The 20,390-nt window shown below is 34.5% G+C and overlaps 1 protein-coding gene and 1 long non-coding RNA gene across 2 annotated transcripts; both read right to left on the reverse strand.

The window, feature by feature from the left end:
- Nucleotides 1-8,133: 8,133 nt before the first annotated feature.
- Nucleotides 8,134-11,347, reverse strand: LOC110720077. Its single transcript, XR_002511261.1, has 2 exons — nucleotides 11,127-11,347; nucleotides 8,134-8,297 (listed from the first exon to the last, which is right to left on the reverse strand). It is a non-coding gene; the product is annotated as an uncharacterized LOC110720077 (long non-coding RNA).
- Nucleotides 11,348-11,906: 559 nt separating this feature from the next.
- LOC110720078 ((-)-germacrene D synthase-like) lies at nucleotides 11,907-14,315 on the reverse strand. The gene is made up of 6 exons (XM_021899080.1): nucleotides 14,047-14,315; nucleotides 13,567-13,939; nucleotides 13,263-13,481; nucleotides 13,022-13,160; nucleotides 12,678-12,926; nucleotides 11,907-12,315 (listed from the first exon to the last, which is right to left on the reverse strand). The coding sequence occupies exons 1-6, from the start codon at nucleotides 14,303-14,305 to the stop codon at nucleotides 12,019-12,021; spliced, it is 1,536 nt and encodes a 511-aa protein (XP_021754772.1). The 5' UTR covers nucleotides 14,306-14,315; the 3' UTR covers nucleotides 11,907-12,018.
- Nucleotides 14,316-20,390: the final 6,075 nt, after the last annotated feature.

The raw sequence follows: 20,390 nt of genomic DNA on the forward strand, positions 1-20,390 counted from the left end.
AGATCCAGTATGAGCATCCGATTTTCTCCCGCTCTGACTACGGGGGTGTGATAGAGAATATCCATATAATATTCTCATTCTAGGTTTAGGATATATGACGGATTTGAGACTACCGACGTCTTTAGTGCTAATACATAGAGCAGCCGGGTTATAAGATTATCTTTGATATCTATACATATCTTATGTTACCTAATATGATTAGGTTTCTCATTGTAAACCTATAAATATTGATCAATGGAAATCACTCTAATCAGGAGTTTATATTATCTGAGAAACATGTTTTCTAACAAAAAATCTCATTTAAAAGTGATTGCCGACAAATTTTCATTTCTATAATTAGATTCGAACAAACTTTGTCAATTTCACTGGCCTAAAGCACGTACAAGGTTTGTTTCCATATCTCCGTCCAGTGAACCACAACGTGACACTTTGTCAATAATGCAACTAGCATGCACCACGAGTCACTAATTTAATTACTGTAACCCATGTAGTTAGTTCTATTATGTAAATTCCAACTACTAGTACGTACCATTATAACAATTGGTGTGACTCACTCTTTTTTGTCACCATATTGTTTGTAATATTCACCGTCCGAAAACTCGTGACGCATACACCCTATGTGTTAGCCATACAAATATGATGATATTTTGTAAATAATGGAATTTAAAGGTAGAAAATATAATGGCAAAAAGTACTACTACATTAATAACAGTATACAAAAAGTACTATTCAGATAACTTATACTCTAATATAATGATACATTATACATGTATAATAGTACGCAAAATATACCATTGTACCATTAAGAAAGTAAAAATGTACCACCAAATACTAGATTATCCTCTATATTGGTTATGAGGCAAAAAAGGAGGGGACAGACGGAGTATTGACATGTTCACTTGGATATATTAATCACTTTAAACGTGCTTATTCTGACAACTGATAAATTTTGAGCCAATTGATAAAATATCTTGGTTAATGAGAGAGACATGCGAATGTACTCATGGGGCCGCTGGGCGCCTGAGCAGAATTGAAAGCAGCTATATTGACCAATTTAGCTGCAATTTGTAAACTTATTGTGAAGATGGTACAAAAGTGGTGGTTTTTTAACTAATTTATTCTTATGTAGTATGGAGTACCATGCTAATACAAAAAACCGCTTTTTAAACGGCTGTAAGCAACGTCTGCTTAATTTGTTTGTGAGAGAGTCTGTAAATTGATCATACACGACTTCAAACATTATCGGCTTTAACTTTTGGTGAGTTGGTCATTTAACATAATACAAAAGAGACTTCGAATTGCTTGAAAACGATGATTAAAATAGATACAAGGATGAATAATGGCACAAATTAATGTTATTAGCTTAGGCTAGTATGTTGTTGCATCTACTCATTTCTGACTGTTCTCTTCGAAAACTTAGAATTAGGGTCGTTTTTATAGGCTATATGGTGGGAAAATGGGGCTGAGTATAAATAAATTTCTCTTAGATGTAAATTAAAATATTAGAACTTATTAAATGATGAAATCACTAAATTGAAGGATAGTTCATACAAAAAAAAGGTTGAAAATCAAATTGTAAGGTGTTTTTTTTTTTTTTTTTTTTGGCACAAAAAAAGTGCAAACCTAACTTTTTGCTGTGTTTTTCAGTTATTCTCTCTAGATATATTAAATTTCCAGTAGTAATTCTTGATTTCTAATAATTTTTATTATAAAAGTGATTTCTTATAATTATAGTAGAATTATATTTGTTATACTTGTTGAATCAATTTGTAGCGTATTATTAGATTACAAAAATGTTTTACATACAGAAATGAAAACGTATGTAACGGTTTTAATTTTTTGGAAAATTTGACATATTTTTTGCACCAAACTTAATATGTTGTGGTGTACAGTTCACCCGATTAAGGTTGTGCTATTCTTTACACCCAACCTATAGTTGATGCCGAGCCTATTTTGCCTTCTTTTTAAAGGATACAAAATTTGTGGTAATGTTGTAGTAAACATATTAAACCATTTTATTTTGGGAAATTATCAATGGTACACCCAAGGTTTGGGCTTTTATCAATGGTACACCAACTTAGTTTTTGTTTATCAGCGTACACCCAAGGTTTAATACACTCATCTACAGTAACCCTAACGTTAATCAAACGTTAATTAAAGGTTAATTATAGGTTAATTCACTTAAAATGAAATGACTAATTTGCCTCCCTACTTCAAATACATTAAATCGCTCATTTCAAACCTCAACTACCTATATTAAAAACTCCTAAGTCAGAAGATCGTTCATCTTTTTCTTCCTTCTCACTCTCTCCCCTTTTTCTGTTGTTGTGAGGTTCCATAATCGATGGGCGAATTGAACAAAATTCTAGCAAATTCTGCACTTCATTGTTGATCGCTTAAGATAAGTTTTCATCCGAGTCTTTGATTTTCTGACTTTCGCTTAGTTTTGGTAGTCTATGAATTTTTTGTTTAAATGGTTGAATTTTGGTTTCCATGTACAATTGTTAGCGAATTATGGTTTAAACTATACACAATGTGCCTGTGATTATTATATGTATATTTGTGTGTGAAAAGGGAAAATCAGAAAGGAGGGAAACTATATATGGAGGAAGAGGGGGTAGGTAGGTAGAGTACATAAAGGAGGGAAAATGAAGAGGGGAAAAAAAGGGAGGGAATTTTTTAAGTTAATAAAATCGAATTAAACCCCAACTTAACCTTTACTTAATGTTTGTTTAACGTTAATTGTATAGTTGATAATCGTGTGAAACCTTGTATGTACCGCTAATAAACAAAAACTAAGTTGGTGTACCATTGATAAAAGCCCGAACCTTGGGTGTACCATTGATAATTTCCCTTTTATTTTTAGTAAAAATATAAAGGATTTTCATATTTTGAATTGTTGTACTTACAAAAACGGAGGGAGTAGTATTACTACATTAATAAGTAAAAATAATTTAATTGACCTTTATGTGACCCAAAAAAAAAAAAAGAAGTTGAAAATAATACTATTTTGGAGGATTCAAATGACAAAGATCGTTATCATCATACACATAGCAGATTAAAGTGGGCACTTGATGGCAAGAATTTAAGGGTTGGATGAGAAAGCATTGTCTACGATCTCTATTCCTAGAGGATATTTTTTTTTTAATTTCTTTGAAGAAAAGGATGCAAAGAAGTGTAAAATACATAAATTTAAAGCATTTAATTACTTGTAATTTTAAAGTATGACTCGGGAATCTCGCTTCACATAGTACTTCAAAAATACATCAACCAAAGGCTCCACAAAAACATGTGAAACATAAAACAGTGAAAGCTACTGATGTTAATGTATATTGAGGAGCTAACCTTAATAAAAATCGAGTACATACATTATGTTATTTTCGATTTTAAGTTAATCACTCTTGAAGTTGGCCAATCTATGTGATACACGTGTTTGCTTTTTACTGGAAAGAGGCGGTACGACATAGAGAAAGACTAAGAGCTACGGCTTGCTCGTGGGTGTAGCTAATAACACTTCGTAATTGAATCATGTAAAGCTTTCTCTGTTAGTTACAACAATAATCAATGAGTAGAAATGACAATAGAGTTGTCGAGTTGTTCAGCATAATGGATTTAAGTTGGAGTAACTATTCAATGATGTAAGACATTTAGAACAAGTTTAATTAAGTCCATATAAATTCAAGATTCAGGTTTGATTTGATTCTATATTGGAAAAGTTTTAGGGCAATATTGAATTAGGTTGTAAAATACAGTAAGGCCACGTCGACATCTAAACATATATTCCTAAAACCAAACCCGGCCCAATGATGAACAATCTTTCAATGTCGTGATTGGATGGGTTAAATTTATATTTAATTCATTACATTTCATAAACTAACCCTATTCTTAGTCCATTTATCCAAATCATAACTTATTTTTCTCTTTTCGTGTACACATAGTTTTTTTTAATTTTTTTTTTTATAATAATATTAGTAATATTAGATATTTACTTTTCATCTTTAAATTTAATTGTTTAAATCCCAAATTTCAGTTTTTTGAATGATAATATTATATACCCATATAGTTCGGATTACATCAACTGTTTTGTTAAAATTAAAACCTCACACACTTATTCTAGATAGAATGATAGGAATTTAAATTTTATAAGAATGTTAGAGAGTTGTTCGGTTGCTATTAACTTGTTAATTGTGTTAATTTCTCTGACAATTTTGATTGTATGATAACGCTATTGAATTATTGATTCATCTTTTTCAATTCAATTAGGACATGTCTAATGTTCGCCTAACTCAATCAAGTCTAAGGCAACTAGAAAACAACCCGATTGATTTGATCTTCGGCAAGTTGAACAGATGAAATCCCAAGGAAATGATTCTTTTTTTCGTTTCCCTTAAGGCCTAAACTAAAGAAAATGATATGGAAATAGGTGGCTTAAGTTTCAGTATTATATGTGTTGAACTGTATCCTCAAATTAAGTTTTGTGCCTTTTTAGTGTGAATTGGTTCAAAAAATAGAATTGGATCAAAAAAAAGAAAAAGGTATTGAAATATTCTTGACTTTCCTCAAATATAAGGGTCTGTTCACATTTAATGAAATGAGCTAAACTGAATTAATTGGAGCTAAACTGAATATTTTATAAGAGAGGGAAATTAGGAGCTGAAATGAACAGAACTGAGCTGAAATGAATATTTTATGAGAGAGGGAAATTAGGAACTGAATTGAACTGAACTGATTGGAGCTAAACAGAACTGATTAGAGCTGAACTGAACTAAACTGAAATTAATTAAGTAAATGTGAACAGGCTCTAAGTGTCTAATTTATATATATGTTTTTTTCATCAGTTTAGATTGTATGTATAAGTATTTTGGTTATACTTAATAATCTATGTGTAGTAATTTTTTTAGGACTTTTTATGAGAAACTACATATTAAACGTCAATTTTTGTGAGAAACTACCTAATTAATAAAATGTTATAAGTAACCACCTATTTAAATCAAAATGTTGTAAAAGAGTACCCATCTCCAAATTTCCACCTTTGACTAATTTCTCCAACGTTGACCATTTGAGTTCGGTCACGTAACTTTTTAAAAGTTTTTTTTCCTCTTTATTTCCATGTCCCACCGGCAGTGCCACCTCCTCTCCATTGGCCACCACCACACCATTTTGACCCATCACTACAACACCCTAACCCACCTCAAAACACCCCAAAACCAACCTCGTGTATCCCCAAAACCAACACAAGCCCTTACTCCTTCACAATTCATCGTTGCAGCCATCACCGCACCACCACACCACGACTCTACCTCCTAGCGCCACCAATAATAACACCAGTACATCCACTCTTTCTTACTGTACATTGCAGCCCATATGTCACGAGGAGCCTTGCTTCCGTGCTCCCCCACCAAGGCGCAAGTAGTAGCCACACCAGTCACCATTACATTTCGACCATTTTTGGCACGCTATTCCAACAACATAGCACAACCAAGGCATAAATTGTAGCAATTTCAGCCTGCAAAATGTTGAGCCCAGAAATAACCCACATGTGAGCATTCTCTTGTCCCACGCTAAAACACTAAAAAGGGGGAGTGTAGTATTGTATTGGTAATGGAATCCCACATTAAAAGAATTCAAGAGTTACCACCACAATATAGGGCTAAGAGGCTACTCCCCTCATTGCCATATGGTTTTGAGGTGAAACCTCCTTAATCTTGTAAAGTGGTGGACTTATACTCTCTCGTGACGGGTGTGGCCCAGACCCGTATCTAACATGGTATCAGAGCCAGGTTCACGATCTCATGACTGGAGCCTTAATGGCTAAACTATACCGGGCCAAAAATTATGGATAGTTCACATGTGAGGGGGGGTGTTGAACCTAGAAACAACCCACATGTGAGCATTCTCTTGTCCCACACTAAAACACTAAAAATAGGGAGTGTAGTGGTAATGGAATCCCACATTGAAAGAATTCAAGAGTTACCACCACAATATAAGGCTAAGGGGCTACTCCCCTCATTGCCATATATATGGTTTTGAGGTGGAACCTCCTTGGTCTTGTAAAGTGGTGGACTTGCACTCTCCCGTGACGGGTACGGCCCAGACCCGTATTTAATACAAAATCAGCCCAAATTTATAAAAAAAATTATAATGTCAAATGGAAGCATGGGGAGGTAAAATGATGCAAGGGAAGCAAGAATAGAGAAACCGAGGGATATATGGATGAAATTGGGATGGTGGACACCGATTTGGGGGATAAAGGTTAGAATTTGGTTGATTTAACATCACGTGACCGATACCTGGGCGGTCAGGAGAATTGGTCAATCCGTAGTCATTTACAGCATTTTTATTTTTATAAATAGTTTATTACAACATTTTTTTCTCGCAAAAAAAAAATGTTATAAAAGGTAGTTTTGAAAAAAATAAAAGTCTTTTTTTAAACACTTTTGTAAAAATCATGCAATGTCTGTTTTTCCCCCGATTTGAAATTCCTAGCTCTCCCACTGCAAAAATTATGTGGGAAATTTTCAACCCAGCACCAAAGGAAGAGCACGAGGCTAATTTTCAATTTTTTTTAAATGAAAGCTAATTACAAACATAATGTAGTAAATAACTGAATTTTCAATTTTTTTAACAAAGGCATATTAATTTTTAAAACAACTTTTTTTTTTTTTTTTAAATAACAACATTTTTTTCCCTAATTTATGGTTATATTCATTAAAAAAAATTATGGTTATAAAAATAGCTAAAATATTTAGATAGGTTATAATCTCTAAAATATGAAAAAGACTTTTTTTCATATATTCCCTCTCCCAAATAATGCCTTCTAAATCTCACGATCAAATAAAAAAGCTAAAATCATCTTTAAGTTCATTTTTTTTTAAAATTTATTTTTCACAAATACAAAATAAAATAAATTCATCTTTAACGTAAACAAAAGCCCAACTTAAACAATGACATTGCAGATTCAAACTTTAATAATGGCGTATACTCAAAAAAATCATATGACTAATCAAAATTTAACACGAAATTACACATGAAAAATTCAATTAAGCACAATATCATACGATATTAGTCATATTACACAATCTTTTTAATCAAATTGTGTATACATAATTATATTATTTTTAATATCATAAATTAATATTGACCCAAAAATATGATGATTATATATTAATCTTATTAATATCATATATACATAGGTAATTTAAGAATGAGTTTTGGATGAAAAATAAAGGTTTAAAGTTCTAGATGTTGCAACTATTAATACTTTGTATGAGTTTTCCTCAAAAAAAAAATTGCTATCAATTTTATAATTTTTTTGGATTGTTGTTTATAATATTGTAATTTAGAATAAAAAATTACTCCCTAATAATAAGAAAACAAACAACACTTTGCTGACTGGTCATGACTTAAATGATATGTAAATTAGATATTTTAATTTTTCAAAAATATAATATGTAAAGGCTAAGCTTAAATAACAAACATTATAAACGGTTTAGATTAAATCACTTGGCGTAGTCGAAGTTAGTCATCTGTAGTCGCCTTAGTTGACGAATATATAAACTACTACTACAAAAAGCGTGTTTTTTAGACGCTTTTTAGGCCTTTTTTCGACGGTCAAAAGCGTCGCAAAAATATTTCTCGACGCTGCTAAAAAGCGTCGAGAATACGTGAGTCGAGAATTTTGAAGGACACAAAAAAGCGTCGAGAATATCGACGCTTTTATGTGTCCTAACTAATATACGAAGTGTCGGAAAATACTTATTTCGCGCATTATCCAAAATTTGTGTAATTTTTTAGCGACGCTTTTTCATGTCCACATACTCAAATTTAGCGACGCTTTTTATTGTCTTACGTTTATTCGTGTAAGCCTATGGTATGGCGGGAAACTCTTGAAATATGAAAATGTACAATATGTAGACATTAGAAAGCGTCTAGAATTTTTTTTTAAAGCTTTTTTTTCTTTTTATTAAATTATTACCATCATACATACATTATAGTTATTTAAATTTATCATAAATAAGAGTATATAGTTAATTACCAAATTTATAAAAAAAAAAATAATCAACAATAATAAGAGTACGTAGTGAATTACCAAATTTATAAAAGAAAACATCAACACAATATAAAATAAAAAAATAAAAAAAACGTCGCATATTATAGTAGCTTGTCCCTAAATAAATACATCACTAATATAAGACTAAAAACCAAAATAGATAGATGATGGACTTATATAGTCGCTTGTTTTGATGCTCAAGTGTTCCGGCCTATTCTCTTGTTGCACCTACATTGCCTTTTCCAATCTTCAAAAAAAAAAGTATAAATTAGTACATTACATAATATAGGCTCAAGATTTAACATTCTGTATTCAAACAACTAAAAGACCAATGTATTATTTGAACCAGAACATACATTGCTGAGAAAACTACAATTTTCAGAGCATATTAAGGACTAGTCTACAATAGAAACTAATAAAAGTCTGTGTATCAACCAAGTATAATGAAGCACCATAATTATACCATGATAAATATCAAAGCATAAGATTAAACAATTTAAATGAGGTTCAACAAGTATATAAGTAAAGATAAACAACGACAAAGCTAATAAAAAGGATAATCGACGCTTACACACACACACAAGCTCTGAATTTCACACACACACACTCACAAGCATTTTGAATTTCACATTTGATTTCAATCTGATTTTCAGTTCTGAATTCAGTTCTGGACTTCAGCTCTAAATTCAGTTCTGGATTTCAGCTCTGAATTCAGTTCTGAATTTCAGCTCTGATTTCAAATCTGATTTTTAGTTCTGAAATTCAGTTCTAGATCCAGCACAGCAACAAAAGTAGACAAGTAGACAACAATAGATGCAATGGATTAATACATTAGAATAATGAGAAGACGGAGAGAAATAAAATATGGATTAATATAACACTTGCATATAGTGTCGTTTATATAAATTGTCTGCAGGCCCCTTAATACCAAAGCAATGGTGTAGAACTAAAAACAAAGTGTGTATAGTAATAATTAATGTAATAGTATTAATCACTATCTACATTATGCATAAATGAATCATAAAGTTGTTTACATAAAACATGGCAAAATGTTTATGACTTACAGATATGGATATCCATATAACATAAGGAAGTTAAATGCAAAAATATCAAGAATCCATACTCCATGCTCAAAAGGTCAAAAGTCATATTGATTAATTATATCCTATATTCTTATAAACAAAGAATGTGACTGCCGAAAGCTCCATTCAAGGTACGATATTGGAGATTAAAGTTTTAAAAATCAAAGCTGAATATAAGAAATCAATAAGCGGCAAGACATGAAGATATCAAGTGTAAGACAATGATCTACAATGTAATGCCGATTCTAAATAAATAGTTAATAGCTGCTCTTAATCTCAATGGCTTCACAAATAGCTAGTGTTCCAGCCTCAAATCTGAGCTAACAGAGTGGAATTTTAAATTAAGATCATACATAAACAAAAAAAACTCAATCATGGATATTGATAGTATGATATAAAACCTAAGAATGAATATTTCTTAATAAAAGCAACAGCTTTTGAAGCTAAATGTCACCTAAGCCAAATTTTATGCACATAATAAGTACTCATCTTTATTAGAATAAATCACCTTAAGTGTAGAGAGACTAAAGATAATTCATTTACAAGAATAAGTAACCTCTTACATGGAGTAAGACTGTAAGACGCCACCCCTTACTAAAAAGAAAGCGTTTTGGCTTGGGAAAATTAGTCATATCTCAAACCCCACCTAGTCACGTACTCCTTTTCCCATCTACCACAACCACAAATAAATAAGAATAACACCAATAAAATACAAGAACTTATCAAATAATGAGCATACATAAGACGCTACAATAAACAATACTTGCTCAACCAGTGCACCAAATCAATTCAAGGCATAATATTTGTCGAATTTTCTTACTTAAGCATGTCATACATATAATGGATTAATAGACATCCACTGAACTCTTTTGTCCAGTTATTAATACTCCCTAATTACCTTTTAAGTTTAATAAGCTATGTAGCAAAAGCAAAACCATTACACTAATTTAATTAATTTTAAAAAAATAGCTTTATGCATATGTATAAAGTTCCCAAAATATAGTCCCTCTTAGCCCAATTGCCAATGAAATAACTTTTGAAGATTTAAGAGCCCTTTATAACATCTATACCAAAGTTGCAATATGGTTTTTGGACCAGTTTATATTCATGTACTGTCTTCCTGATTGGAATTTGGAACATTTCATAAAAGCAAAAGCATGAAATGAGAGTCCAATTTTCGAAAACAATACAATCATCCAGAGACATACCCATAAAGGTTATAAATCAGTCCAACTTGGAATGAAAGTCAAGTTCTTGCATTCAACAAATGTCAGCAAAATAATCCATAATCTGATTAAATATACAACCTCATCCATTATCTTCAATTTAGGTATCGTTTTTCACTTTGTACCAAAACCTTAATAACAAAAGAATTCCTATATTCAATGAAAAACAATCTTTTTGATGAGACATCAATATTAAAACAATATAATTCATAGCAAAGTAATCTACTTCACCAATGTACACTAGAAGAACAATTATAGCACATATACGCCAGGAACAAATTCCTCCCCTTCCACACTGCCCACCACACAGCTTACTAGTAACCTTTCTCACTCTCTCTCAATGAATTACATTCAATGATTGTTAAAATGCAATCAATTTCCATGTTTTATTGATTTTCTAAACACAGATAAGCGCCGCTATAGACCCCTCTAGTATTCAATTACATCAAACTCCAAACAATCCAAACCCAATTTATGCAATTTCTGAACTCATACCAAAAAATTGCAAAACAGAATCCTAATTAACAAATTAACACGATACAAGATTAATTAAAGAGATCGAAATCGACCTTCATTCATACAAAGAATAAAAGAGGGCTAATTATTTGGAATTTTATTCAATTAGTAGAACAAAAAGAAACCCTAAAATATCTATCGCTCATGAATCAAACCCATTTATGACCATAATTTCGTGACATTACTTCTAAACACAATCTAAAGAACTCAATTTAACAAAACAAAATTTAAGCCATAGAAGAAACAAGGTACCAGAATATTATCGACAAAGATCGAAAGAGATGAAATTGAATGCCATTAAAGGCAAACAGAGATATTCAGCAAGCAAATGAGCAGTGCAAGGAGAACCAAGATCTGATTTTGACATTCATGACGCTCTAAACCTCATTGCGAATTTGGGATGAAGTAGAGTCGTAGAGAGGATGAATAGTAAGGGTTGAGAACTGAGAATTGAAAGGGGTTTCGTGTTTGCTTTGGGCGGTTATAATATTCTCAAATTAAATCTGAAATAGTGAACTGAGATAATTACAGCATGTGACTGGCACAGGCTAGCATTCTCGACGCTTTTTGGCGTCAAAAATTTATATCGACCTAAAAAAGCGTCCACAAAACACGCATATGGTATTTACCCACTAACACTGTTACCTCGGCGTCGAGGCTTAAGCGTCGAGATTTTACTCATTTTGTAGTAGTCTAGAAGCTGCACTTTCAATCAAGCAGGTTTACACCATTTTACATAGTATGTATAAAAGTCTACACACTAGTACACTACTTCTCGTGAACTTCAAGAGAACTCAGCGATACAATCACAATAGAAGATTATAAGAATACACCAGTGATTGCTTTAAAAATGGAGTTGATATTTTATTCATATCAACAAGATGAAATCTTTAATCGAGACCAAAAAAATTGAGATAAGCTAAAGCTAAGAAGCAATACAATAAAACATTGCAAAAACTGATGGTAATAAATAATATGATGCAACTCAAAGGTAAATATAAATTAATAATATTATACATAGATTAATGCTAGTTCAATACAATTATACAAGTCATTTATTCATAAACAAAGGGAAATTACTCAACACAAAAGTAAAATCTAAGGTAATAAAACTTCAATAAAAGACACACATAAAATTCATAATTTATGATAATGCTATAGGATGAATAAGAATTGTGCCAATTTTTTCTTGCGTAAACGTGCTAGTAGTATAGCCATCTTCAGCATTGTGATAAACGTCATATAATGTCCTTGATAAGTTGGTGACTCGCAAAAGCAAAGCCTTTGGCACGATTTCTGGCCCAATTATTTCATCGTTAATGTCCTTCCATGCTCCCTCTATGTATGCTTGGAGCCCCCTCTTAGCTTCTTCGATGGAGGTTCCGAATTTATCCATGTAGCAATCTATTGAAGACGAAACATGGTTTCTTTTCTTCTCGAACTATAAAAACATCAATAAAAATGAAAAATATTGAGATTTAGAGCATTTGATTATAACACCTATGATCATTGAAAAGTAATAATTTGCAAGAAATAATTAAAAAAAAAACACTAGGGTAGATAATTCTTTTTGAGGAAGGAAAGATCGATAATTCTAATAATACATATTATACTTAAGAAAGATGATATTACTAATTTTATTTTGGCTAGCAAGATAATAATAAGTCTAAGGGAAACACCACGATATACTCCACCAATTAGAAATTTAGAATATATATAGTCACATGATGACTTTTTTTTTTTCTCACTAGGTAAGGAGAATGTGTCATATCGGACTAGAGCCTTTCATAGGTCCGTACATACCTCATAGCTAGCAATGTCATTCAAGAGCCTGGCGAGTATGCATGAACCTTTTTGAGCCTTTGTTGGCTGGTCGATCCATTCAAAGGCATCCTTATTTGCTATTTCCCCCATGCCTAGGAAAGCGGCAACTATTACGTACAAATAGCCGGCACTTCCAATGGCATTTTCCATGTATTCGTCTAACGTAGGAACAACATTTTGATGACGCCACATAGCTTCAATCAAGTAAGCTTGACATGTAAAGCCCATCTATCAAATTGAATTAGCCATAATTGATCAATGTTCTTATAATAATTTCTCAAAATTAAACAAAGTATATATTATAGATAAGCTTTAGTATGTACTTGTTTTTGGAGATGATAAACACCATATGATCGTTGCTCCAAAGCTAAATTTTGCTCAATTTCATCAAACATGTCTAAGATAATTTGATAAAATACTCTCAAGTAGCTCGGAAATTGGTCGATGCAAGTTTTGTCCCACCTAATATTTCACGAAGTCAAAATCAAAATTTCTAATTAGTTCAATAATTAGGTTTAAAAAATATTTAGGTTCATTTAGTACATATATTCATGTGTAACGAACCTTTGAATTGCTTCTGTGAAGGGTTTTAACTCTTCAATAGTTCCATAAGAGTCATAGATATCATCTACAATAGATATAATCTTGAACAATTTTGTTAACAACATCCTCGCATACGAGTACTTAGGTTCGTAGTATTCGCCCAAAATCCAGAAGTGAACCTCTACCAATCGATGTCGTACAAAAGGTAATTTTTTTTCCAAATCCAGACTTCTCCACCATCTACACGTTTTAATCATAAACCATAGTTTAGAACATTCAAATTAAAGTATATATCTAAATTAATTAAGTTATCTCAAATAATTACCTGGTAAGCTCTCTAAGTTCGATGTTGTGCAATATTTGAAGCAAGTTAAAATCTAACTTTGCAAATTTAAGCAAAGTTTGATTGTTGCAAGACTTTGACTCATAAAATGAGATTTGATACCACGATTCTAGTCTTGTAGTACGTCGATGGAGGGGTAGTTTCAAGGCATGGGCTACTTGTTCGGCCATGGGAGAGCTTAATTGTGTAGCAAATGAGATTAGATGAGTAGTAGCAAATGTACGGGCTTCGTCGAGTATTTTCTCACCATGTACATCTAGATATGATGCTTCATACAAGCTCAATAAGCCTTGAACATCACTTGCTAGACAATCCTTAAAGCTTTTGTCCTCACATTTGAAGTTTTCAAATACATCTGGTTTAGTACATAAAAATAATGAATTAATAATCTTCAAATGTTAATAAATTTAACACATAAAACTATGCAAGCACGATCTTATGGTGATGAAGATGGTGTCATACCACATGAAACATTGAAGCCATGTTGTCGTAAAAGACGAAAGCGTAGTGAAACATAGTGAAGATCATCCTCATAGCAACCATCAGCATAAAACTTGTCATAGAATTTTTGAAAGATGTCTTCAATTTCATCTTCAAAGTGATATGCTACTCCAAGTCGAATTATATCATCTATAAATACAAGCCTTTCTTTTGTGTCCTTGTCAATGACCAAAAGTTCTTGACGCACTAGCTCTTTAAGTGCTACAGCCTCTTGCTCCATTTGTCCTTGGGTAACCTAAGCCAATAGCCAAAGAGAAAAAGGTAGAACATATTTTAACTTATGGACGATTTCTTCAGACCGTATCCTTTCACCTTTTAAGGCTATGTAAAAAGTATTTGCTTATTTTTACACAAATAATTAAGTTAGATCTAACCAAACTTGATTAGATCGAATTTTTATAATTGGAAAGTTTTTAATAGTCTTTAAGGTTACAAATTTGTATTCAAATAAAATTAAAATTCAGTTAAATATTAAAATTAGATCTAATCACACTAAATCAGGTAAACAAAACATACCCTAAAATAAAGACAACAAACCAAAAAAATTACTCCCTTAATTACCAAATTTGTCATATGGCTTCAATATGAAACCCCTTTTGGATTTGTAAAGTAGAATATCTTGATTAATAATAATAAGTACGTCCCAAACTTAATATTTACGAGAAATAAGTACGTCCCAAACTTTTGTCAGCCTTAGACTGCGTCTTCATATGCATCTATTGGCCATTCCTCATCAGATTCTCTAAACGTGATATTCAATTACATTGCCTTAATAGAAGAAAGATCTGGTAATAATAGGACTTGGATCTCAAGTAAGTAGGCGTTCTCGAGGTCTTTTCTCTAGCACCTTCCTGCTTTTCTTATCCCGAACACCTTCCCCTTCTAACCTAGGAGAACTACTGAAAGCCTTCGTACTTAGTTCCTTTACTCCGACTGAACTAATGCAAACTTACCGATGTTCTTTCAAGGGGGGTGGGGAAGAAGAATATGGATTACTTGAACCTTTTGATGCATAAGATGGAGAGCTGTGAGCAGGGCCCTATTGAGACCTTTTACAAGATCGAATGGAGGGGGCCAAGATAAGATATGTAGTTCTATTCTGGAATCCAAACAAAGAAAGTAACTAAATAGGCATCAAGCCGTTCAGATGAGACCCGAAGAACAGGAAGAATAAATAGCAAAGGGAATCCCCGACTTCCTAGAATCACAAGGTAGCATAGCCCGTTAAGTGAAGTAGTGCGCGAAAAGGAATGATTTGATAAAGCAGTAGCCGGCTCGGGGGTAGGAAAAGGTAGGTCAGTCTAGAGCCAGACGACTCGTGAAGAGAGAAAGCATCTGCCCCTTCTATTGACTTAGATGAGGAGTTTACTATTCTACTGAGAAGGTTTTCACATATTTGACTCGGTCAGGAGAAAAGATACAAAAATATGATTTGGATGAATCTTATTTCAATCCCTATTTGACAGAAAAGGATGTCTGTCAGAGTGTAATCTCTAGCCAAAGGCTAGACAAGTTCTTTAGTCTGGAGGTACCGGAGGACATTAAAAATGACAAACGAAGACTTAAAGTCTGGAATGCTAACGTCTCGCGTTTTAAATAGCACTACTATAGCTATTGTCATTTTGTATGCGGCGAGAATCTTTGTTGGAATTCCCATCAAGAAAGGTGGTAGAGCTTTGAGAGAAAGCTCACTGGAAAGTATTGTTTACACCATTAATGAGATATTTTATCAACAAAGCTTATTCAACAACGGCGGAAAGCAGACAAAAAGAAGCTTTCGTCTTATTGAATCATATTATTTCCCGGGTTGACCGATCTAAATGCCAACACCCCCATCCAGGGCTAATCATAGCCTCTCATACCTTCAAAGAGCCATACTTCGCTTTTAGCGATTTTGATCAACTCAGTCTGGCTATCATGGATCTCTTACTCCGGGGTGCTTACCCTTACTTATCGGGTTCGAATTACGCTAAGTTCAATGTTTTATTTACAATGTTTACCTCCGGCGAACACCTACCACCTTTGCGGCTGGTCGTGCTATCGCCTTGACTTAACTTATGAAGATGGAAAGTGAATTCCAAAGAGTGAGATATATGCTCTTTTAAATGAACGAATAATCGATTTGATCGAAAAATACGAAGGATATTTGGTTATTGGAGTCACAGTCCGAGTCTTTTTGGAGACTAAATTAAAGGAGGCGCAGTACCTCTCTGCCGAGGTTAGGGAAAAGATCCTTATCGAATTCTTAAAGGTTCGATATTAACGGATATCAAGCCAAGAAAGGCAAAAGTTATCCGATATCGGAAGTGTAATTATCCAACCCATATCACAGCACTGAAATCTGGTTCAACTAGGCTGAAACCCTTCCTGGTTGCTGATACCGAGACTATACTAATAGATGTCAAGTCCACTCCCGATCCCGAGACCGGTGAGGAGGATGTGACCAAAGTTCATTTTCCTTATGCTGCAGGTGTCTTGCTGTTTCGTCCCGGTGTGGTGATCGATAAAGGTCGAATTTATACCTACTACAGCGAGGATTACACTTCTAAAGTCTTCAAAAGCTTTGAAGAAAGAATAAGTTACTTACGCACTTTGTCTATAGGTTAATTTCAATTATTAAGCAGAATCCTTCGATTCAAACAGTATACTTCCATAACTTCTCACGATTCGATGGAATTTTTTTGGTGAAGCACCTAGCGTTACATCATTTCAATTTTAGGCTAAAACCTCTGGTGAGGAAAAAATCTACGAGATAGCCGTCTATACAGGTAATAGACTCTTATTCCGCAGGAGAGACTCCTTGCATCTACTCCCTGGCAAGCTGCATGTCCTAGCTAAGAATCTATGCAAGGGAATTGGCGGGAAAGGCTCTATCACCTATGACGAGGTAAGCCTTGAAAATTTTCTTATTAAGAAAAAAGAGTATATCGAATATATGAAAAATGAAATTTTTGCTGAGGTAGTGCAAAAAGCCCAAGAGTTATATTGGAAGAACTATAAGATTGACATAGAATGCAAGGTAACTCTTTCTTTAGTGGCTCTAACCATCTTTCGTATGAAGTACTACGACGTTAACTCCCAACAAGCACCGGGTGACGTGAAATCCGTTTTAGTTAGTCACTAAAGTCGTTTTCTTGCTCCTTATGTAATGCATGATTTTCCGATGCCTGGAGGTGAGCCTGAGTGGCATGGAAATTTGGGTGATAAGGACTTAGATAGCCTCTTTGGCTTTATTGAGGCATATGTGGAATGCCCCGAGACTATAAAGAGACCCTTCCTTCCCTTTCGGGAAAAAAGGGGGGTTTTTATTGGTGTCTACTATAGTGAGGAGTTAAAGTATGCAAGAGACATAGGCTACACTGTGATCCCGCTCTCAGGCTACCTCTTCCAGAAGAAGGAAAGCCTGTTCAAGGACTATGTTAGCAGTCTTTATATATAATAGAAGATTAAAGGCTAAGAAGGAAGGATATGACGCCCTTGCCTAAGAACCTTTTGAATTCGCTGTACGGAAGGTTTGGAATTAACCCTAAAAGCACGATAACCTTGATCTGCGATGACAAGAAATAGAACATATTTTTGAATAAGGATTCATTTATAGACTGTCATAAGCTTAAAGAAAATAATTGGGTGTTATGGTACCATAACAATATGGAGGAAGCATCTTCGTTTAGCAACTCCTCCCTTCTCAAGCGCTCTTCCTCTCTTCTCACTTGATGGATGAGTTGTTCTTGTTCCTTCTCGAGATCCAGGATCCGTTCTATGACTGGCTCTGTTGGCATGCCCCGCTCTCCACGCCAGCACACTTGGCGTTCGAACTCAGCAAACTCACCCTCGATTTGATCAAGTCTCTTCTACAATACTTCTATCCCTGAGGAGTGATAATAGTAGCGGTCTTCATGTTTCACGGCTGGAACAACGGCATTCACCGTAGCAGTTTCGTTCAACGAAGGAGCAGCAGTGGTTGTAGCAGTGGTATTGTCAGCATTTGGAGACCCTTTTCTTTGTCTTTTCCGGGGATATGTAGTAGCTTAACCTTAAGGAACGTAGTCTCTTAAGAGAAGCTTTTGGTATGTAATCGCTTATGTTAAGCTTAAGGAAAGAGAAGGCTAGATCTAACAGATAATAGTGGTATTCTTACCTAGGAACTAGAGCAGACGCAAACCTTTCATCTATTGTCTTATCGTCTTCTCTTCCTAGTTCTATCTTCCTGTAGTTCCAGGAAGCAAGGGAGCTATGGAAGAGCGTAGGAGAAAGAGAAAGGAGGAGCATATGACTCTTTCTTCTTTCTTTTTAGAATATAGGAAGGAGATCTTACTTCTTAGAAGAAGATGACTAGACCTTTGTATGTACGGTCTCTGTAATTGAAGAGAGAAGATAGGTTGGATTCAAAGGAGGCTTCAAGGTAGCGGGCTGCTATGGATAGGCGCTAGTGGTAAGTCGGATTCCTTCTCTTGCCATCATTCCTCTCCAGTAGCATTGGGAGAACTTCACTACACTTCATTCCTTATTGCTTGCCCTGCTGCTGCCCTCTTCTATCATGAGGCCAGTCTTCATTCTTACTTCCTTCGGCCTTCAGCCACTCCGTCTCTCTTTCCATTCCTTTCTCGTGCCTATCTCTTCCATGGATTCTCTTTCATCGTGCGGAAGATCTTCCCCTTGGGTTCTTTTGTTCCAAAATTCTTTGACTGAACCGATCCGTGGTCTCTTTCATTCCCCAACCTCTACCAGCTTCTTTGCCATCCCCGCAAATAAGTTAAAAGTGGGACTCTTCGATCATCTACTAATGAACCTCTTATCCAATTCGATTCGTGTTCCATGGATCTATTCATTCATAAAGAGGCAAGTGCGTATTCTTCGCCAACTCCCGCCTACTACTTGAAATTGGTTTCGGTCTTTAGGGAAATGAATGTTATGGATCTGAAATGCCTACCTTTTTACTTTTTCGGGGAATGACTGTGGAATCGACGCTTGGTGGGAGACCGAGCCGGAAGGCCAATCCGAGATAACTCGAACCGAACAGCTCAAAGGTATGGTACTACGGATAAGACTTGGGTTGGCAGAGACTCATCGAGCAGACTGCTTGCTATCTACTTTGGAGAGTGTTCTATGATTGGCAGAAGGAATAGTAGACACCCTGGGTTCTTGTATTTTGCTTGCCTGTGCAATTGAGGTTTTGACGTACTTTCAACTCACCAAACTCCGTCTTTTTTCGATCCATCACTTGGAAGTGGTCTTGCTGGAGGTCACCTTGGAAAGTCTTTTCGTAGGAAGTGAGTTTTCTAGAAAAAAGAGCAAACCCTTATCCGAAACCCGTTTATTTAGCTCGTTTGTCCTCTTGTTGAGCTTCACTGCTATACCACTATTATCAGGCTTGGGACTATCGCAGCTTATCCGAGAGGTTACAAGGGGTTACTCTGACTTAAGGCGAGGCCCATCTTCTTTTAAGAAGGCTAAGCAGATTTTTTTTAGGGAGTGGAATAAGGCTCGGCTGCAAAAGGACCAACATCAACGCTTCCTTCTGTAAGGCCTTTGCGCCCCTTAGAGAGAAAATCAATAGAAAGAAGTCTAAGGTAATTAAATTCTATTGAATCATCTTCACTCAGTTGATACATAATCGGCTGCTAATGCAGAACTTGACTCACTGGATTAAGTAGATTCTCTATAATCTAGGTCTCAGTAGACAGAATTAGTCTGGTAAAGCTCTAGGTCTGGGGAAGCTGTGTACTATCTTGGTAGAAGATCTCCAATCATTAGCTCTGGTTCACGGCTAAACGTTGTAGGCCTAAGAGCAGTTATAGCTCTTGGAGTCTGATCAGTAGGGGAGAAATTCACACTGGGAAGTCTCCTTCTTAATAAAGAAACTACATCCTAATCATACCCAGCTACTGGCCTTAACGAATCAATATTCGGAGAATGGTAAATGGTAAGAAAGGGTGTAACCGGCAAGATCCGACTTGAAACTTGAAAGCGAGTGATTGTGTCCTTAGCATATACTAAACGTCGCTCTTCTAACCTTCATTCATGGAAATCTTTCTATCTTATCTTCTTCTTTAACATGAATTGTTACAAGTGATGAATCTTCCACCTATTCAGTGGAAGTTTTTGTGACTAAAGAAGATCAGCCTACGAAAAGACTTCTTAAACTATTACTACTGAACAGAACTAGACTCATGAACTAAGCTAGCAACTCCTTAAGAAGGTATGTAATTGCTTAAGCGAAGCTTTTGGAGAGGAAGCGAACATATGAAATCCAATATCGGCACAAAGATAAGGTTTATAGGCTGGAAATGGTGTAGCATCAGAGT

This window comes from Chenopodium quinoa, unplaced genomic scaffold, assembly GCF_001683475.1.
Source record: "Chenopodium quinoa cultivar QQ74 unplaced genomic scaffold, ASM168347v1, whole genome shotgun sequence".
In the NCBI taxonomy this organism is placed as follows: domain Eukaryota; kingdom Viridiplantae; phylum Streptophyta; class Magnoliopsida; order Caryophyllales; family Amaranthaceae; genus Chenopodium; species Chenopodium quinoa.